We start from the raw sequence: 23,224 nt of genomic DNA on the forward strand, positions 1-23,224 counted from the left end.
TTAAAAATTCTGAAAGTTTAGGGTATCAAACTTGGTATGTCATTCTACTCACATGTGATGTTTCGTGAAGTGTTACACTTGACGCCCGTGGCATTCTTAGTGAAGAAAATACAATTAGAACCTTACTATTTATCAAATAGTGTTTTTTTATCATAGCTTCAATTTGGTAATTTCTGCCATATTACCATGCATGTCATTTCTTGATAAACAACACACACAAGTATAGCGTTGATACTAGATGACAGTGGGGAGGGCAAGGCAAAGTGGTGAATCCTCTTTCCTAGTAAAATTTGTAGCATATTACTAGTGGTAGAATTCGGTGATGAACTAGTTGTCCTTTTGATTGTCCGATGCAACCCTACGCCGCTTCGATTCCACCAAGTTTCGACGCGGGGGGTGGGGTCGTTTGTGTTCAGGACTCGCGGTCATCGCCGGCGCCATGGATATACCCCGGAGCTCGGTGCGCGGACTTGTACCTGGCGGATCCGGGTGGTTTCGGCATCCGTGAGCCTTGAAATTGGTGGGGCTCGCCCGCACACGTCGGAGGAAGGGGGCGACGCGACTTTGTGTTTGCTTTGGCTGTCGGGGAGAAGAAATGGACGGTGTGGCGCGGATTTGCTTCGCCCGACGGGGGAGAAGAAAAGGACAACGCGGCGCAACTTTGCTTCGCCCGACGGGGGAGAAGAAAAGGACAACGCGGCGCAACTTTGCTTCGGTCGGCGAAGGAGAAGAAAGGAGTGGTGTGACTTTGCTTCGGCTGCTTCGGGCGGGGTATGTCCAACACCACCGGGTTTGTGCTCAGTTTGGCCTGCAGTAGGTTCAGGTGAAATTCATGAGACCTACCGGAAGATCGAGAACCATGATTCACACAACCAACTCCCAGCATGATCTTATTGAGCATCGTTGGCACCAATATGGGGTGAGATAGATCCCCAGTTTTATTCATTCGTATGTGTGTGTGATTTGAACAATTTGGTGTTGTAATGATTATTTTGAGTTTGAACGCACTATTGTTGTATTGTGAATTGCTTTCTGAAACATTTACATTTATATGTTGAATTTATATTATAATTTCATTGGGTTCACATTATTGAAATCTGTAATTTGGTTTGGATTATGCAAATTTTGCGCTACCGCGAGCCTTCCGACGCGGAACAAATCCTGTAAACACGTTCCCAAAATGTTTGCGGGATTGGTTTACGGGATTTGCTCTCGCGGAGCGTTCACGGTACTATATAAAAGTTTTGTGGGTCGGTCGGTTGCAGGATCTGCTAGAGATGCTCTAAGAGCAACTCCAGCATCTCCCCCCATAAATTTATCCTAAAAGTGTTTTTTGGCCTTCCCTAGAAGTTATGGAAAGTTTATTGAAAGCAACTTTGTCAGTTCTCCTAATCTTCTTCCCCTAAATGCATTTTTATTTTATTTTCTATTAAACAAAAAGTAGATGATCGCTAGGACCCACCAGCCAGTGACACCGACGGGTAGTGTGGTGGCCGCTGGAGAGGCGTGTGGCATGGCAGTGGGCGCGGGTGATGACAAGTGTGACAACGACGATGGGCACGGGCGAGCGGCCAAGGGCGTGACAAAGAACATTTCTGCGTAGGTGGCGGCGTCATGGTTTGTTGACAAAGTTCTAGCAGAGGGGCGGCATTTCGATGATTTGCGTGTGAAAGTTCCAGGTTGTTGCAATCCCGCCAAAAAGATACGAAAAGATCATCTTCCCGTAAATCAGCGGGGAGAAAGGACCTCTTTTCCTTTCCGTAAACGGTGATTATTTTAAAGTTAGAGAACTGTTGAAGTTGCTTTAAGACTATACTGTTTGCGGACATTTTTTGTATGGACATATAGAGGCCTAAATTAGGCAAGTTTTGCTTTGCAAAGGATCAAATAAGTGGCTGACAAGTGAGTGGGTTCCATTCTCATGGGCCCGTTGTTTTTGGCCCAACCAACATCGGAACATCCAGGGCGACTACCCACCCACACACTACACTCAGTAACCCCACGTCCACGAACCCTCGCCGGCGCCGCCGACGGCCATGGACGACGAGGCGCCGTTCGCCAACGTCGATCCGGCGACGGCGGCCGACGCGCGGCGCCAGGGCTGTGACCCCCGCAAGCTCGACCGAGCCGCGGAAGACGTTCTATTGTACATCTACGCCACGCTGCCCAGCTTCCCCGTCTACGGCGGCACGCGGCTGCCCGCCATCGCCGTCTCCCCCGACGGCGTCGACCGCGTCAGCCGCCTCCCCGACGAGCCCCTGCGCAACATCGTCGCCCGCCTCCCCGTCAAGGACGCCGCGCGCACCGCCGTGCTCTCTTCCCGCTGGCGCGCGCTCTGGCCCTCCACGCCCCTCGTCCTCGTCGACGCCTTCCTCCTCCCCAAAGGCCAGGGCTTTCGCCCCACGCCGTCCAACTCGCCGGCCGTCACGGCCGCCGTCTCCCGCATCCTCGAGGCGCACCCGGGGCCCTTCCGCTGCGTCCATCTCGTCTGCAGCCACATGAACGCGTACCAGGCCCAGCTCGCGCGCTGGCTCCAGCTCCTCGCCGCCAAGGGCGTCCAGGACCTCGTCGTCGTCAACCGCCCGTGGCCGCGCGACGTGCCCCTCCCGACCACGCTCTTCACCATCGCCACCCTCACCCGCCTCTACGTCGGCTTGTGGAAGTTGCCGGGCACGGCCGCGCTGCGTGGCGCCTCCTTCCCCCACCTCCGCGAGCTCGGCATCTGCAGCGTCGAAATGGAGAACGGCGTGGTCGACTCCCTCGTCGCCAGGAGCCCCGTCCTGGAGCTCCTCAACATCCTGGGATGCATGAGTGGGTTGCGTCTCCGCCTCATCAGCCAGAGCCTGCGCTGCCTGCAAATCAGCTGCTCGAAAATGGAGAGCATCGCCGTCGTAAAGGCTCCAAGCCTCGAGCGGCTCATCCTGTATGGATCTGGCAATATCGCTCGTGGCTTGTGCAGCAGACTCACGATTGGCGATGTCCCCAAGCTGCATGTGTTTGGATACTTGGATCCAGGTCAGGTCCTGCAGATCCGAGACACCATCATCATGGTACATCTCTCCTCTCAGGTTTCTTGATCTGTTCAGTTAGCAATTATGTCCATGGCTCAATTGTGTGATGTTCCTTCTTGAATTGGGGGAATTTCAGCCCGGGATAGCAAGCACAAGTACCATGATGAGGAGCGTCAAGATCTTGAGCTTGAATGTGTGTTTCGGAGTTCGCAATGAGGTCAAGATGGTGCCCAACTTTCTGAGATGCTTTCCCAACGCGGAGCGACTACATATTTTGGTATTTGTCACCAGTTCATGTTCTGCTTTCATTTGTATGGATTTCTTGCTTCTTGTTGCCGGTTGTGATAGGCTGATAGCTTTTTATATGCAGTTGCGGAGAGATCGCGTATTATGATTGATTACATACTTCAAGTCCATGAGTTAGTACATTCATGTTTTTGCAGGTTGTGATAGGTTGATAGCTCTTATTGTGCATGAATTTTTCTCATCGGGTCGTTTTTTTCCCGCTGCACACTAGGCTATTTAGTAATTAAATACATTCTGCTACTTTCATCCATGTAAGTATAGAGTTGTTGCTAAGGGTCGTAGTTTTCACTGCTCCTACAAATCAGATCCAGCATTTACTTATGGACCAGTATAATTTGCAGTATTTAGAGTTGAGCAGTTAGAACTGCATGTGGTGTAGATTCTGAATCTTAGCCACAAAATTGCTCCATTTGCTCCCAAAAAAGGACTTGAATAAGGCCCTGTTTGGAACCACCCAGATTATATAATCTGGTTTTTATAATCTATTGTATTTCCAAACAGGACAGTTTATATTGTAGATTTTATAAACTAGATGACCAGATTATTATAATCTCATAATCTCCTCTATCCCAGCTAAAATGAGATTATGGATTACAAATGACGTGTTATCCTTGTAAACTTCAAAAGAATTACGCAGTGCCACCGCCACTTTCCTATTTTTCCTTGTAAACTGAGGACAAACATGTCATTGTACAATTTAAAAGCCGGTTTACAATTTATATAATCTGGCCTCCAAACATGCCCACCTGGATTATTTTTATAAACCAGATTATATAATCTATGTTCATAATCCAGATTATTATAATCTATTATGGTTCCAAACAGGGTCTAATACCATTGCCTTTCCAAACATTTTCTTTACCATTGCCTTTTCAAACATTTTCTTTCCTGACAGCTAATGGAAACTACTCGTATGGACCAATTTATCTCAGCTTATTCTCGCTCTGCTTACATTATTAATTATTTCATCTACAGGTCACTTGAATTTATCTCAGATGTCAGATCTTACCACTCTTCTTTTTTCTGAATAGTGATATAAAACGTCCTATACTCCCTCCGTCCCAAAATAATTGTCTTGACTTTGTACTAGCTCTAATATAAAATTGTATTAAGCTTAAGACAGTTATTTTGGGACGGAGGGAGTAATTAGTACATTCTGCTTCTTTCATCTATTGAAGTATAGAGTTGTCTTCGAGGGTCCTAGGTGTCACATCTCCTACAAATCGGATCCAGCATTTTGTTATGATCAGTATAATTTGCAGTATTTAGTGTTGAGTTAGCTCTGCATGTGGTGTACATTCTGAGTCTTAGCCGCAAAAATGCTCTATGTGCTTACAAAGAAGGACTTTCATAATACTAATAACACGATGCCTTTTCAAAACTTTTCTTTCCAGACAGCTAATAGAAATTACGCATGGACCAATTTATCTCAGCTTATTCTTGCTCTGCTTAAATTATTAATATTTTTCTCTACATGTTACTTGAAACTTTTTTCCCCTCTTGCAGCAGATTTTGCTGCTTGTGGCGTTCTCACTTGTTTGCATAGATCTGCCAAGTCAATTACCATCAGGGTTTTTTGTGGTCTTTTTATTTTCTTCTACTGTGAAATGTGACCATGTTTGTAGTTATGCATGTTTGGCTAAGTAATTTGCCATGCTGTTTTTTCCTACTTTTAATTTTTTTGCATTGTGTGTTCATACTAGCTGCTGGTATTTGTGATGTGGGATGTGGTTGATGCAAATGGCATGCAATGCTTATTTCAAACTGATTAAACTACACATATAAATGTCTTAGCCCTGTTACCTACTTGGTATGAGTAACACATTTGCTGCTCGTACCAGATGTGCTACTCATACCATGTAATGCTTATTTGGCACGAGTGGTATATGGTACTGACCTACCGGAATGCACATTTGCTGTGTACAGTTTCTTCAAGGTCTGTACATTATACCACTCATTTCAAATTGATGCTACTACACTGATGTGACAATATGTGGCACTTATCACCGATTAAGCGATAGATTATTTACTGGTTGTCATGGCTCATGTTTGGAAGTTTATTTCGGGCATACCTTCACCTATTTTAAGACCTCAACGGTAGACTGAAACACTTCTGCCTCACTTTCTAATTTGTTATAGGTGAGAAGCTGCATATATAGTGACAACACCAGCACGTTGGTTTTTCTGTCCGACTAGGCTACTTTATGTTAGTTTTCTCCAACAAAATATAATTTCAGGCTTCCTTTACTCACCATGTCGTCAGCCCACCTTCCTCTTGGATGCTTTCCCAACTGTTCACTGATTTAATCTATTTTCTGCAGAGTTTGAAATGCGATAAACCCACTGGTAACCACCTGAGCCTCAGGTTCTGGGAAGAGTCCGGTCCCATCGAGAACATCCTCTCGCGCATCAATGTGATGAGTATCCGTGAGTTCAGAGGGGACCCAGGCGAGGTTGCCTTCCTGGAGTTCTTCTTCCGGAATGCGCGGGCGCTGGAGACCGCTTCTGTTTCCATGGCCAATCCAAGCTTCACACAGTTCTCGACGGAGGAGGCGTATGCCAAAGTGAATTACAGCTACAGGAACAAGGCGAGCAGGTCCTGCCAGATGGTCGTCCTTGTGAGTACTGGCCCTTCAGGAGGTGAGGTTTGGAGGTTCAAAGACGGGGCGGATTTTTCTTTCCATGACCCCTTTTCCCAAGTGGAGGTCCGCTCAGCTTAGTTTCTGTTGGTAAGTGGGCTGGCTGTTTTCTGATGCAAACTACAGTATGAAGTATCTGTCTCTTGCTAGCCATGCCCTTGTGATGATCCGTCGAATTTGAGGCTTGATGAGCTGATATTTTGTTTGCCCTGTGTGTAACCTGTGTTACCGGTTTCCCGGTCTATCTATGTATGCTCCATGAACCATTTCATTTGTGGCGACGTGTTCAATTCCTTACAGTTGCTGGGTTTTTGGCAAAGCATTTGGCAGGGAACTTGAAGAAATTTATTAATTAAGGCAATAGGTCTAAAGAAAGAAATATTATCAGCTGCCTTAACCTTAGGAATAAGGCATTAATTCGGATGTTTAATGTCGGCCGTGCTGAGAGCCTGAGACAGAAACCTATAATAACTTTGTAGACGAGGGCCTTGAGGATGCTCCAAAATCTCTCGGAACGTAACTGAAAACCTGCCCGGGGCAGGCGCCGAATTGGATTTTGATGAGGAAACCACCTTATCAATTTCTTTCTTGGAATTCTGTCAACAAAAATATTCTTTCTCGGAAGGAGCCAAGTTTCTACTTTCTCAAAAAATGGCAATAATTGCCTAGTATACAACACTCCCCAATTTGTAATTTTTATACCACGAGCAAGAAGCTTGAAGATCACCAGACTTTGCAAATGCCGTGTCTATACCTATGCCTGATCTAAGTCGAAGTAAGTTCTACTCTCTCTGTACCTAAATACTTGTAGTTGGGGAGAACTGGGTAATAAGTAGTGACAGCAAAATCAGGGCTACCTAAAACCAAGGAAACCCCTGGCCTGGTGGTCTCCTGCTGGAAGTCCTATCTAAGTTGCCATAAAGGTTATGCGACTGCTGTGACCGTGAATTAGGTCTTGCGGGAAGCGCCCCACCTCCAGAATAGGAACTATGAGGTTGCTGCTGCTGCTGCTGCTGCTCCTGGGCTGCTGCATAGGGTGCAGACTGCAGGTAGCCCCCAGCATACGACGGGGGGTGCCCATATCGTCCAAAACCCGATGACGGGGGAGCAAGATGGTGGGATGAATATGCGTTGCTGCTGCTATTCTGATGGTATCGAGATGGATGCCGGCCCGCTCCTCTTGAATCGCTGTGGCTGTCTCTTGCATATGGTTGGTGCCTTCCCCGATTATCTCTTGTGTACTGATCACCTGATCCTGATGGCAGCGCATAGGCCGGTACCTGACCATAGGGTAGATTATCACTAGGGACATGCCAACCAGGGTGTCCAGCAGGCTGCTCCATCCATGGTGGCATTCCATTGGGATAATGCAGACCATTCATTATAGTTTGATATGGGGTATCGCCCGGCACCGCGAATACTCAAGCTGTTTGCAACTAGTCGGTGTGCGGCCTCCCCTAGTTGGCGGCCCTGCTGTATCGATCCTGCAGGGTTTTGCCTAAACCATTTCAAAAGTTGGTTAGAATTTGCAAGAAGCAATGATTGACTAAATCAAAGGGAAAAAAAAGCTCATACACTACCTGTTGCTGTTATCACAATGCCTCCTGTTATCATCATGAGGCCTCCTGCCATTGTCTTCATGCCACAGCACAGGCGGCGGCTTCAGATCACCAGCTTCAACAATCTTCAGAGCAGATTAAACAACGCTTGTTAACCGTAACGCTTCCCGAGTGGAATGATATACTCACGTCGATGTTACACGAAAATAAACAACAGTTCTGTACCTTCTTGGGCATGATAACACCAGCAGGTGGACGCGCTATGTGCTTATGAGGATCTGGAAGCTTGTAGATTGAGCATCTAGGGAAGGCAAATGTCATAATCTTGAATTCAAGTGCCACTAGATTATAGTATCAATAATACATGGGGAAAATGAGCTTACATCACTTGATTGTTCATAATATCCTCCAGTCCATCCACAGGAGATCTGAAGACAGGCGGACATGGATCCCCGCCACAAAGTGAGATGTAACCACTCATTCCTCCACTGCACAAAATAACCAAGAGCAGCTAATTAAGTGATGTTGTAGATATAGCAACTCAAATAAACACATCAATATGGTGGAACTACTACAGTTAGACAAGAAAATGCTATCTGCAATCAACCAAGGATCCTGGTAGGTTTAGCTAACCTGGCAGAAGTATTGAGTGGCTCTTTAATTTCATTTCGCTCATTATTGGGAAGGTGTCCGAATTTGCTGCTGAGAGAGTAGATATAAGGCGCAATTGGGTGCAAGCTATTCACAAAAAGCATATTGTACATTGTACTGTTTCGTCTTGCTTCTTCAGGCTACACAAAAGATGAGGAAAAATATGAAAATCTTAGAAGTTTAAAAAAGATCTTCTACTACATGTATGCCATAAAAACAAAAACACATGAGACACTATTCCATACCGTCAAAGTATGCTCGACTTTTTCAATCTCAGACAGCAACCTAGCTTCATCAATGAAGGGCAGTTTGGCTATCCCCTGTAAAGTACGAATTTTAGTTAAATTAAACATGGAAGAAGTATGATATACATAATTATGCTTACTAAGATAAATGTACCTGCCAAGAAAATCTCTTTCCATTCATATCTACTTCAAAATCTGCAGCATACATACAAAGGTTCAACCGATTAGAATTGGCTTAAGGTTGTAGCTAGGAGAATCTGATACTATTTGTGATTATATCTTTGAAAAATATAAGTATACCAATCGTGTAAAAATCAATTATCGGTGAATTTGAATCAGTCATCAACTGCCGATACCGTAGAGGGAGTGCATGTGAGCTGAAATGTAATGAAACAAACTATCAAATAATCCACCACATGAAGGTACTTTGAAGAAAGGTAATATTAGCATATTCACCTTGCCGCTGGGAAAACTCCCATAAGCTGATCGAAAGGTTTGAATGGTGACCCAAGTTCAAAAGTTATATTAAGATGGCCTAAACCTTTTAAATCCGAAGCAAAAGGGGCATAGTGATAAGGGTAAAACCTACACATAGTGAGAATAAATTAGAATGAAACAGGTATTGGTGGGATGGGTAGAGGAATTAATTAAAAATATCAGCAATTGTGCTCCAAATAAAACTGTGTGACATATAATTGGCCAACGTAAACAAGCTAAATTACCATTGCCATGAACAGACACCTTCATAATAGTAGTGCATTACCCAACACAGACCTTCAGTATATTTGAGGACCTGAAGGAGCATAGAGCACATCATATAAGAAGATAATACAGAAGTAGGGAAAATGTTTTTTGAATAATGGCAACAGGGTATGGTGTCGATAATGAATCATGAATGCAGTTTGCTTTTATTCATGAACCAGTATAGTAAAGACACTTCCACGATACTTACAACATCTCTACGTATTTCTTCAATTTGCTCAGGTGTTCTTGCCCCAAATTTGTCTTCATAATACCTTTCCCTCCATCCTGGTTCTCCAAGCTTTATCTGAATATCAACAAATAATGTTATCACTTGGGTAAAATATAAAAAATAGAGTTTCAGAAGGTCCAGAAAAATAGAAGTGTACTTTCAATTCCCAAAGCCCCAAATATCTTCGATAACTTAGTTTTGTTTGCAACATATTAGAAGTTCCAAAGACAAGGGTTGATGGGGCACTAGCTCCCATAGCAGGGAATAGTCTCTGAGAACTTATATTAGGACAAACTTGAACTTACAACTCCAACCAACTGATACAGCAGAACAAGAAGACTTGTGCACAGATGACCAAAGATACAAGCATACCTTGTCCTCCTCTGGATTTTCAGAATTAAAAAGATCTGATTTATCACGAAGTGCGACTTTAAGCATTGACTTCAGTTCTTCTTTGTTTTCACGTGCCTGTAAGAGATGCAGCAAGATTCAGAGGAAACCATAAAAATATCTTCAAAACAAATATAACACCTTCCCAAACAAGATCAAATTAAGTACCTGTGCTTCAACGCTAATTTCAGCTTCAACAACAGCAGCAGAAAGGCTGGAATCTGAAGATGATATACGTGATCTCTTAGCTCGAACGCTCTTCTCCGCGCTATCTTTATGAGGTCCATTATGTTCATATGGTGAAGCCATAGCCCCGGAGGCAAGGCGAGACCCTTGGAAACGCGCAACGGGTACAATAAGATCACTTCTTACATGGGGATCCAGATCATCCCCTCGCTTTGCTTGGGCTTTATCACGTTTTATTCTTTCAGCTTGACGCTGCAAAGGACAGCATCGTAATGTAAACCGTAAGTGAAAGCACGGGCTACTAGTTGCTAACTTATTAACAGTTGAGCATCAAATGTATATAAGTAGGTCTGGAAACATTTGCATTCAAGATCATAATCCATAATGTCCATCGTGCATGCAAAGCATTTTACTAAATTCGAGCTTAAATAACAAAAATACAGTAAGCTACAAAAGCAGAGATATCAAGCTATATGCAGCCAAGATACAGAAATGAATAATATGAACTCCTGTGAAAGAGGAACACACTTATATAAAGAGGGAGATTGGTTGCCACTTGACGATATGAGCAAGCACACGAAATCATCCATAGAGAAGAAATGTCTTTCTTTGCGGAGATAGAGAAGAAATGTCATAAAGGCATATTGCTCTTCACAATATACACACCAGGTATAGCTCAATTTAAGCAAGATTGAGAAGCAAAAACAAGATATTCATCATTTTTACCTGGTGCAAACGAGCTCTTTTCTGAAATATTTTATCCTCGTATGAACCAACTGCTTGAATGAAGTGTTCAACTCGATTCAGATCCGGCTACGAAAAGGAAGATAAATGTGTTATTGCTGAAATACCCATTAGGATCATTTCAAATAAAATAAATTTCTGACGAAGAAACCACATGGATCAGATGATCGATGTACAAATAAAATATTAATACCGTGCAAGTGTCAGTTAAATAGCCACCCATATTAGGAAATTCCTTCTTGTATACAGCCATTAGCAAATTAATAGCTCCCTGCTGACAGACATGAAAGTAATCATTGTGAGACAACAATCTAAGAAACTGAACTACAAACAGAGGAACGTTTCAAACTTTCAGAGTAAAAAACAACTAAACAAGTAACGAAACTAACCTCACGGATCTCTAGTGTCGGCATGTGTGGAAGAAAATCATTGCCAACAAAAAAGCACATGAAGATGAAATCATCAATGATGCTGTCCAGGTGTAAACACCACCTGCAAACACATAGTGTATGCAAATAAGCTTCCATGGCATAACATCAAACAAAATGTTAAAGGAGAAGGAGTACTCTAAAAGAAATACAAACTTACACAAAAAACATTAAAGCAGAGTAGAGACATAGACAACAGTATAAAATTTTAAAGGCGTATCATTTTGATTAACACAAGGTTGTGACGTGTATGTATGGTCAAAAAGTGTAAATTCTGTATTTTGAGAAGACAACCTCTCTCAGTATGGAGAAGTGTACTTCGTGTGTTGCTAGAGCTAACATGATTAGATCTGCATCCTGCATTCATGAGATTAAATTTATGCGTTAGCGAAACTACCAGATAAAATAGTTCAACAAGAAACAGAACATTAAGCATACAGAAACAGAACTTACCAGGCCATACAGGCAATGTCGGGTATTTGCATATTCAGGGAGGTTCCTATTGCCACGAGTGTAGGACATGATTTTGTGTTCCCCTTCACCAGGAACATTTGGCATCCGAAAGAATAACCTTCAAAAGATTATAAATCAGGACACATATTATTTCTACATACTTTCTAATAACAATCCATAGAGTTTCTGAACCTTCGGGAAATATGACTAAGCATATTAACAAATGTATTTAAAAGCCAAATTAGCAAAAAGTCATGCTTACTTTAATTTTTCTCCATCCAAGATCATAATTCAACCTGAGGTGGATGTAGTACTGCAAAGCAACTGAAAGAACAGCCATGAACTCCGTCCCGGGAGTAATAACATTAGAATCACAGGTTTGTGATTCCTGCTTTGGAGGAAGCTTTCTTCCTTCCCTCTCAAACTCTTGACGCAGTTTTTCTTCTTCTTCGGCCTGGACATAGGACGCAAGTTACCAGTGAGTGCAATCATAAATGGTTGCAACGGTCCACAAATAACAATAGATGCGGCTGTACAATTATACACTGAATATGAGAAGATAATTCCATTAGAATACTGACCGCATCAGCAGCATCTTTTGCAGCTCTGAATCGCCTAGAGCGCTGCTGGTTCATCTTAGCACGAGGAGCCACACCATCTGTAAGCCATCGTAGGATAATACAAAATGGGGAAAAATGTGTTTAATGTAGGTACATACAATTAATAGCATTTTTTTCAAAGGAAAGCTTAACAAGTGAAGGAATATGTTGCCATTGTTCAGAAAAGAGGATGCCTATTCATTCTAAAGAGTATGACTATCAATCTATCATTTGATCGAGCATTAGTTTTATTATGGCAAGACGATGTTGCATGATAATACCTAGAGAGTAACCGAGTTCAAGTATACCGAGCACTCCTAATTATTTGTACCACTGATCCGGTATAAATAACCATACAATTACAAGCTAAATCAGTTCAAAGAGCATGCAGCTAGCCAAACAGAAAAGATGAGCGAGAGAATTCCCTCCATATATATATAACAAAGAGGTGGAATTATTACGTACCAATGGCCATGTACAGAAGCTTGCGAGGGCGAACCATGACAAAGAGCCTGTCTATGTAATCGAACATGCACTGGAAAACCTCGGCAAATGTTGTAGGCGAGGGCTGTGGCAGAAAATGCAATAGAAGTGAGAACCATGGTCAACGTTGAGGTTGAATATCGGGTGTGGCAAGCTCTCATCTAGATGGGCATTAACTAAGTTGCATCTAACTCCTACCCCCTTTGATTTTACACGGAGATTCATGCAGAATTTTATTTCTTCCTTTATTTGTTTGGTTAATCTAGATGAGAAATAGCAAATCCTATATCAAATAACGTTGATCAATAAACAAACGTTGAAACGTTGGTATTATAAAGGGGGTATAATAATAAAATGCTTCCGGTAATTATCTGCAGGGTCTCCTAAGTCCTAAATATAAAAAATTGGATCATGTTGGCAGATTCACTTGTCCAGAAATCAATTAATGTTGCAGTGTGCGTAGTTTGAGTGCTTGACAGAAAACGGAAGACTCGGATTGAATCCTAGAAGTGGAAATACAGCATCAAATTTCTGTATGGTTGAACTACAATGACATCCTCGTGACACCCCCAAGATGATTTGGGGACAGTATCGAAGCTCCCTCCCTTTTAATCGCAAATTTTTTTTTGATTCTTTATACGAGTAACTAAGCAGGATCCGGCTGCAAATCGACGAACAGCTAGCTAGCTATCCAGCCCAATCAATCGAGCACGTGCGTACCCTGTCCTCGGGGTGGAAGCAGGGGTGTATGATCCCGTTCATGTCGAGGTAGAGGTTGTCGAACTCGAGGCCGTTGGGGTTGGGCTGGGAGGTGTCGATGGGCGCCTTGACGCCGTCGACATCGACGGCCTCCTCCTCCACCGCGTCCACCACCACCATCGGGTACTTCTCTGCCAGCCACCGGTAGAACGCCAGGACGCCCATCTCGCCCCGCCGCCGGCGAGCTCCTTGGCGGCCTGGTTGGGATTCTTTTTGCTCTGCTCGAGGGCTCTTTTCCGGTTTCCGCGGAGGGAAGGGCTTCTTCTCTGCGCGCCAGAGCCTCAGCGGGCCGGGCCGGGCCGGGCCGGCCGTATCAAATAGGGAAATGGACTGGGCACGCTCATAGGTATTCTTTTTTGGGAAAATCTAATTCACATGCCGCATCGCGGTTTTTCGGTGCGGCGGCTGACACCACATCTGGCAGCAAAAAAAACCGGACCTCTTTTTGTAATGCATGCATGCATGCATGCAATAATGTCATCCAATTCATTTTAAATGATCAAAAATTAAAAAGTTTTATCTTTGAAACCATTAATTCGACCGATGATCCATTTTTGCCGTTGACTTTGTTTCAACGAAATCTTTAAAACTAGCTCCCATGTTGACATGTTTTGATTAATTTTTTTTACTCGTACTTATCACATTTGTTGCACTTACTTGTCATATTAGTAAGTACTTACTTATCTGATAAAAAATAACTTAATCGCCATATTTTATGAAAATTACGTATAAATATGACATCTAGACATAATCGAATGGACAGGCACAAACAAACAACTTTTTTAGGACGATAATGTGTAAAAATATGACAACTCAGCATATTTAAAACCGACGACCATATTTTTTTTTGTAATTGTTAGTAAATATGACATGTCGGCATAGTTAAACTAGGAAGCACACAAAATATTTTTCTGACAAGGTTGTATGTAAATATAACAAGTTGACATATTTAAATTGGCAAATCAAATCTATGACATGCGTTTATATCATGTATAATAAAAATTGCTATAAGACAACAATCATTTGACAAATACGATCGTCGGATTTAAGCAAGCGTAGTTGTCAAAAATCTATACACACGGTTGCCAAGTTAACAACTAAGTTAATTAAATATGACTACTAAGTATCTCATAATCTAACAACTAAATAATAGTAATCTGGCAACTATCGATGAAAAATAAGTTGTCGAAACATGTCGACATGAGATCTAGTTTTGAAGATCTCGTTGCGAGAAAGCTAACGGTAAAAACATATCGTCAATTGGATTTATAATTTAAGAGAATTTTTTTTTTGAAAAAACCATATTAAAAAAATCTTTGCTGATGTCACGATGATGTATTAGCTGCATGCATGGTGAAAAACCGCCGCAAGGGAAGGTGCTCGGCGCGCCGCCGCAATGTAGTGGCTCCCTTCTTTCTTTCTTTCTCTCTTTTCCGGAACCGGCTTTTTTTGGGTTTCTTTTTTGCCGGTTTTCTTCATTTCCCGGTGTTTCTATTTTTTTTCCTTTTATTTATCGTTCTATTTTTTTTTTCATTTCCATTTACTTTCTATTTTGTCATTTTTCCTTTTCTACCTTTTCCATTTTATCCATTCATGAACAGTTCTGGAAATTCGTCAATATTTTGAAAATTCCGTGCATCTTGTGGAAGTGGGTTTTTAAAACTACTGAATATTTTATGAATTTGAAACATCTTTTAATGTTCAAGAACATTTTTTCAGATCGATGAACAGTTATTTGAATCCGGAACACTTTTCCAATCCATGTATATGTTTGGAAATTGAGAATACTTTTTTCAACATAGAACATTTTTTGAAATACTGAAACTGTTTTCAAATTCATGAAGATTTTCTGAAATTCAGGGGCTATTTTAAATTAATAATATTATTAAAATTCATGAAATATTTGTTCAATTTAGCTACTATTTTAAAATTCACAATTTTTTTATGAAATCCGTGAAGAGTTTTTAGATTTTTTTTGAATTTTTAAGAAACTTTTCGAATATTTTTTTTAATTTGCAAACATTTTTGTACAACTCGTGAACATATGTTTTTTGAATTCCCAAATGTTTTAAAATTTGAGAACATTTTTCCGTAGTGACATCGATAACAAAGATACGCTTTCCTCACGCATAGATGAGATCAATGACGAAGCGCTCATCATGGTGGAGTTCTTGGCCAGCATACTTCCCAACGGTGGCGGAGCTAGCCGAGTATGGTTGGGGGGCAAGGGAGAGAAATGACTATACTTATCTTTAATCTTAGCACCTAATGAAAATTCCTTCACAGGTTTGTCTAATGTTAGAGTGGTGCGGCAACCATGTCTTAGAAATCATGTTGTTAGACAACAGTGAACCTTCGAACTATGAAGAAACGATGGCGGGCCCGGATTCCGACAAATGACTTGAAGCCATGAAACCCGAGATAGGATCCATGTATGAGAACAAAGTATGGACTTTTGTGGACTTGCCCGATGATCGGCAAGGCATAGAAAATAAATGGATCTTTAAGAAGAAGACTGACGCGGATGGTAATGTGACCGTCTGTAAGGCTCGGCTTGTCGCTAAGGTTATCGACAAGTTCAAGGAGTTGAATACGATGAGACTTTCTCACCCGTAGCGATGTTGAAGTCCGTCCGAATCATGTTAGCAGTTGCTGCATTTTATGATTATGAGATCTGGCAAATGAACGTCAAAACGGCATTCCTTAACGGCTTTCTTAAGGAAGAGTTGTATATGATGCAGCCGGAAGGTTTTGTCGATCCTAAAAATGCTCATAAGGTATGCAAGCTCTGGCGCTCCATCTATGGGCTGGTGCAAGCATCTCAGAGTTGGAACATTCGCTTTGATGACGTGATCAAAGCGTTTGGGTTTGTACAGACTTATGTAGAAGTCTGTATTTACAAGATAGTGAGTTGGAGTTGTGTAGCATTTCTCATTTTATATGTGGAAGACATATTGGTGATGGAAAATGATATAGACCTTTTGAAAAGCAGAAAGGCCTACTTCAATAAGTGTTTTTCAATGAAGAGCCTTGGAGAAGCTGCTTACATATTAGGCATCAAGATCTACTAGATCATTGATGGCGCGCGTTGCTGCGCCCATCTATTTGTACAATAAATATATGAATATATGATACATATAAAATTTTGCACAAAGATAAATAACCATTAGTTGGTAACAGAGAGAAATATAATATCTACAAATGGGCTCTGGTATGACAATAAAATAGTGTACACTTAGTAAATATAGCTAATCAATATCGTCAAGACCAATAATAAGCAGCACCAGAAATATGAAATAAACATGTAACAATAATACAATATACATATATAGTGCTTCAACGAAATCTCCTCTGCTTGCGAATCTTGAATTTGGTTAGTTACTTCTGGGTGTCCAAAGTTTTCCATGGTTTATTGACTACACCAACCAAATTATGCCAACATAAATAACATAATTAGATTTCCTTGTAGCCGTTGGCAACATCCGTGCCTTTGGTTGGCTGCACAACTACCCCATAAATTTCAACTTTTGCAGCCTAAAAAAGAGATATGAGGACATGAACACTTCTATTTAAAAGAAAAACTAAACTTGGAAAATCTAGCTAAACTAAATTTCTAAGTATGTGTAATTTTTTTCTCCAATGAATATTTCAACAGATATAAAATATAAAAATATATACATGCCCACTTACACCCAATATTTGAGAGATTCAGAAGAGGGGCAAGAAACACATCCATATAGTTGAATAAAATAGCACGGGAATGAGCACCAAATTAAGAGAAGTAGGGGAATGCATCATCCTAATTGTGAAGTACTGACAAGATAACCAATTGCCAACAACGACCAAGGCCGAGCGAACGACATGGAAATTAGGAAGCAGGGAATCTTTTTTCAACGCTGGTGGTTAGCATGCATGGACCGTGCCGTGTAATAGGTAGATTTGATTAGTAGCAGTATTCTACTATACCATAAGTTATGTTGGTCCTGGAGTTGCCTTACAAAATTATTATCAAAAATCTAAAGCCATGCACAGGGTTCGTTCACTGCATTATGTACTATGTACGTGAACATTACCTCATGAGAAGATTATATGTTTCATCATTTGTTTATGTAATCATCAGGAAGTAAATTAGGCAAAGAAATCTTGAATAAGAAGGTCATCCGTGAACTTATACAGATACTATATCATAGAATGAAATGCATTATACAAAGTGTAACCCTTACATTCAAATTTGTACAGATGGTATATCATAGAATCAAATGCATTATATGAAGTAGTACACATTATGGTCATGGTCTTCTACATCCAGAAGAACAATTGCAATGGTACGCGTTGCTCATGCTCAGTGTTGGTGGTTCAGTTCTGGCATATGCACAGAAAAATGAAATCATCTTACAGCATCTAGGAGGTTGGGCATCTAGTTATTGTGGTAATGCATCAACTTATCATTTTGCAGGACATTTTACAACCTTCCATGCCTGCGATATATAAGTGGTTAATTATCACTGTGAATTTATTTTAGGGCAAAAATCTTATCGGCTAACGACAGTACAAACTTCAGCGACTTACCGTTCTCAGCAATGAAGACTTCTCTTTAACATAACATGTTTCGCCAGAGTGAACATTACCCAGGGAACTATGTGCAACCAACTCGATGCTGCCTGAAAGTAGACACATATATGTGTAAATCAATTAAACATGTAATTAAATAAGAAGGTAAACAAAAGTTTAGAGAAAATCTGAAGCTGCTTGTAAGCTGACACTGCATTATGAGGTTTATCATCTGTTTGTTTATCATGACCGGCCAGTCGAGGTGATAGCAGCATTCGCTGAAGCGTCATGCATGACAAGTTTCCTCATCCGCATCCTGTCGTTCCTAGCATATAATGTTGTGTAGCGGTCTATGTCGATCAACAAAAGTTAGACCAAATCGATATGGTATTCTAGATAGCCAACAATAGGATATCTTAGTAGTGAAAGTTAGATCAAAGTCTAGATAGCCGAGAATAGGACACCTTGTGCACACAAATTCAAAATAAAATGTTGTTGGTTTTGATTCTGAACAACATGATAATTTTGCGTCCATAGCAAAACTGCAAGAACATATGAATGCAAGAAAGCTAACCACTTGGAGTTACTCGATTTAGAAACAAAAGGGGAGGAGACAGTTGGAAAATTGAAAACCAGAGTGCATGGCAATAAGCATTCATTAGTTAATTTACAATCAACGGCAATGGATCATTCAACTTATGAGACAGAACAGCTAGAGTGTGTGAGCACTTGACTACTTAACTTGTTATCATTGACTTGAACTAAATTTTAGAAAAATGAAATCTCATGACTTACATCGAACCCTGTCAGCCTTCTAGGATTTTCTTCAAAGACCTTATAAACATAGAGGAACAAAATCTACACAAACAAAGAAGAAATGCTTTAGGAGCAGGGCATTGGAAGAAAGAGGTGGGGAAAAATCATGAAGAAACGCATGTGTACCTGCGTTGTACTTCTTCTGTTAATGTCTCTCGTGTTCGTTGGGTTGATGGACGGCGACACTGGAGAAGGACGGAGCCGGCCGTCTCAACAAAATTGGGTCATCGTCGAGCACATCACCATCACTCCCTAAATTTCCATCAAACAAAGACCATGCCAATTCTAGGCTGCAAGCTTTCATCGCACCCAACATCGTTGTTGAACCACAATGAAGATTCAGTCTAATGAAGATTCAGTCTAGAGACCATGCGACTAAGCCACAATAACTTTTGGTTTCATACATACAAACATAATGTAGTAAGTCAGAACACACAAATTAAAATATCATGAAAGGTAGTGATATAAAGGAGTAAACGTTTCGTGCCACCTTTGACTTGTCAGAGATATCAGGTATATAACATTAACAAGTCTGTACATGCTCCACGACTTGTGTGAGTATTTTCTTTGTTCCTGATACTTGTGTGAAGAGCACCTTGTCCATGCAACCCTATACATACATACAAGATATTAAAGGGGGGGAAGGAATCATAATAGATCAATGACGGTTCAAAACTGGTCCACGGAAAGAGAGAAGGCTTATGAGAGCTTAGGGTAGGGTGGCACCGGCGTGACGCTGTCAATGGTCAAAGTAGCAGCCGCCAAGGCAACGAACTTGAGGCACACCCTTGGTCTTGACCAGATTGACACAGACGGAAGAGACGGCGGCTGATGGTGATGGCCAAGCCCCTGATTACCGGAAAAAAATACCGGCCCATGGTTACCTTGCGGCTTGCACACAGTTTATATGTCATCTCCAATGACACAACAAGAACAGATAGCAGACTACGGCTCATCACGACCTGAATCCAAAATTATACGACATGCGTTGAGAAGGTTTGTGAGAACAACCACAAAATACAGAACAACAAACAAAGTGCAGAACAAGGACATGAACATGCCTAGGTATTAATGGTGTTTGTACTCGTACAGTTAATAGAACAAACTATATATATGTTTAAATACCATCAGTACTCACAATGACTACTACGTTTGTATACCACAGCAGCTAGTCGGCCCACCTTGCCTCCTCTCCAATGTCAATGGATGGCCACAGCCACAACACGGAGTTGCGCTGGCAATCGGCTGGTGGACTAACGCGGGCAGCCTAGATATACACGAGTGCCAATGTCATAGTCCGTAAGAATGGATCAGATCCAATAAATAGACAAGGAGTTAACCTATTGGAAAGGAGAGCGTGGAAAGGGCAGGGGAAGAAGAGGAACCTGGAGGTGCGGGGCCTGACCTCCCCCTTGCTACTGCTAGTGATGGTCCTGGAGAAATCGAAGCAAGTTAAGGAAGAATAGGACGACACCGAGCAGAAGTGGCTGATGGGCAGAGCCGTCTTCCTCGCTAGCCGCCTGATCCAATTGCTGCCCCCCTCCTCCCATCGACGGACACTGGCTACAGGCCTCCACCTCTAAATCCTTGCTCTGCCCATGACGGTCGCCGTGTCCGCTCCCCTGATGCGCTGATCTGCCGTCAGCCTCAATTCCACACATGTAGATGGAGAAGGAGATGGCTTCATAGTTCATACCTGGGTGACCACACGGAGGTGAAGGAGGGTGTGGCCTTCTTGCCGCTGATCTGCCTCCTACGACCACATCCCTCGTCATTGCGCAACCACCCGAGGTCGTCGTCTGTGGTTGCAGCGGCGATGGTGGAGGGTGGGGGCGACATGATTAGGTTAGGGAGCGGAGCCGGGTGGAGAACTGGAGATAGGATGAGAAAAAAAAAGGTAACGAGCGCAGCAACACCCTCTGAATGTGGGTTGCCATGGGCTCGCCGAAGAGGTCCAGTTAACCTGAGGGCTTCCTTTCGGCCCATGGAGCATCAGCCCATTAGGACAGCTGGGCCATTACTTAACACATGCGGAACAAACAGCTGTTTACACAAAATCAAACGGCCAAAAATGTTTAGATCGTAAAAATGGACGGCTTAAAATGCAAATCGATGAGAGGACATGGATTAGGTTCAGTTTTACTGTCCTAAATAGGGATAGATCGAGATGCCTTATTGATCTTTCACAAGCACATACCTTGACAAGATATTGAAGAAGTTCAATATGGATAAGTCCAAGAAGGGGTCTTGTCTGTATTGCAAGGTGTGAGATTGAGCACAGCTCAATGCCCTACCACGGCAGAAGATAGAGAAAAGATGAGTATCGTCCCCTATGCTTCAGCCATATGCTCTATTATGTATGCCATGTCGTGTACGAGACCAGATGTGAACCTTGCCATAAGTTTGGTAGGGAGGTACCAAAGTGATCCCGGAATGGATCACTAGACAGCGGTCAAGAATATCCTTAAGTACATGAAAAGGACTAAAGATATGTTTATCGTTTATGGAGGTGCCGAAGAGCTCGTCGTAAAGGGTTACGTCGATGCTAGCTTCGACACAGATCCGGATGACTCCAAGTCATAAACCGGATACGTGTATATTTTGAATGGTGGGGCAGTCAGCTGGTGCAGTTGCAAGCAAAACGTCATGGTGGCATCTACATGTGAAGCAGAGTACATAGCTGCTTCGGAAGCAGCACGGGAAGGAGTCTGGATCAAGGAGTTCATCATCGACCTAGGAGTGATTCCGAATGAATCGGGCCCGATGACTTTCTTCTGGGACAACACTCGAGCTATTGCCATTGCCAAGGAGCCCAGGTTTCACAAGAAGACCAAGCACATCAAGCGTCACTTAAACTCCATTCGTGGATACATTCAGGAAGGAGATATAGATATTTTTAAAGTACATACAGATCTGAATGTCGCAGATCCGTTGCCGAAACCTCTTCCACGAGCGAAACATGATCAATACCAGAACTCTATGGGTGTTCGATTCATCACAATGTAACTAGATTATTGACTCTAGTGCAAGTGGGAGACTGTTGAAAATATGCCCTAGAGGCAATAATAAAATGGTTATTACTATATTTCCTTGTTCATGATAATTGTCCATTGTTCATGCTATAATTGTATTAACCAGAAACCGTAATACATGTGTGAATAAATAGACCACACCATGTCCCTAGTGAGCCTCTAGTTGACTAGCTCGTTGATCAATATATGGTCATGGTTTCCTAACCATGGACATTGGATGTCGTTGATAACGGGATCACATCATTAGGAGAATGATGTGATGGACAAGACCCAATCCTAAGCATAGCACAAGATTGTGTAATTCGTCTGCTACAACTTTTCTAATGTCAAGTATCATTTCCTTAGACCATGAGATTGTGCAACTCTCGTATACCGTAGGAACACTTTGGATGTATCAAACATCACAACGTAATTGGGTGACTATAAAGGTGCATTACAGGTATCTCTGAAGTGTCTATTGAGTTGGTATGAATCGAGACTGGGATTTGTCACTCCGTGTGACGGAGAGGTATCTCTGGGCCCACTAGGTAATGCATCATCATAATGAGCTCAATGTGACTAAGGAGTTAGTCATGGGATCATGTGTTACGGAACGAGTAAAGAGACTTGCCGGTAACGAGATTGAACAAGGTATAGGGATACCGACGATCGAATCTCAGGTAAGCATCATACCGATAGACAAAGGGAATTGTATACGGGACTAATCGAATCCCCGACATCGTGGTTCATCCGATGAGATCATCGTGGAACATGTGGGAGCCAATATGGGTATCCATATCCTGCTATTGGTTATTGACCAGAGAGGTGTCTTGGTCATGTCTGCATGGTTCCCGAACCTGTAGGGTCTACACACTTAAGGTTAGGTGACACTAGAGTTGTATTGGGAAATTGTATGTGGTTACCGAAAGTTGTTCGGAGTCCCGGATGAGATTCCGGATGTCACAAGTATTTCCGGAATAGTCCGTAGGTGAACATTTATATATGGGAAGTCCAGTTTCGATCACCGAAAAGGTTTTGTGGTTTATTGGTATTGTACCGGGACCATCGAAAGGGTTCTGGGGGTCCACCGGGAGGGGCCACGTGGGCCGAAAGTGGGAGGGAACCAGCTCCCTGGTGGGCTTGTGCGCACCACCCAAGGGCCCAATGCGCCTAGGGCTGGGGACCCTAGGGCATGGGGGCTGCCTCCCACCAATCTGGGAGGCAAAGCCACCCCCTTGGTCGCCGCCGCCCCCTCCTAGCGCACCTAGGGTGGCCGGCCCCCTCTCCCCTTCCTCCTACAAATAGAGGAGGGTTGGGAGGGCTGCACACACACGTGAACCCTTCCCCTTGGTGAAGCCCTACCCCTCCATTTCTCCTCCTCCGCGGCGCTTGGCGAAGCCCTGCCGGAGAACCACAAGCT

At 42.6% G+C, this 23,224-nt stretch overlaps 1 protein-coding gene and 1 pseudogene across 1 annotated transcript; one reads left to right on the forward strand and one right to left on the reverse strand.

The window, feature by feature from the left end:
- The first annotated feature begins 2,036 nt into the window (after positions 1–2,036).
- LOC123429322 (F-box/FBD/LRR-repeat protein At1g13570-like) lies at positions 2,037–6,275 on the forward strand. Its single transcript, XM_045113375.1, has 3 exons — positions 2,037–3,050; positions 3,148–3,288; positions 5,639–6,275. The coding sequence occupies exons 1-3, from the start codon at positions 2,037–2,039 to the stop codon at positions 6,035–6,037; spliced, it is 1,554 nt and encodes a 517-aa protein (XP_044969310.1). The 3' UTR covers positions 6,038–6,275.
- Positions 6,276–6,813: 538 nt separating this feature from the next.
- On the reverse strand, positions 6,814–13,591 carry LOC123425089 (annotated as a pseudogene).
- Positions 13,592–23,224: the final 9,633 nt, after the last annotated feature.

This window comes from Hordeum vulgare, chromosome 2H, assembly GCF_904849725.1.
Source record: "Hordeum vulgare subsp. vulgare chromosome 2H, MorexV3_pseudomolecules_assembly, whole genome shotgun sequence".
NCBI lineage: Eukaryota > Viridiplantae > Streptophyta > Magnoliopsida > Poales > Poaceae > Hordeum > Hordeum vulgare.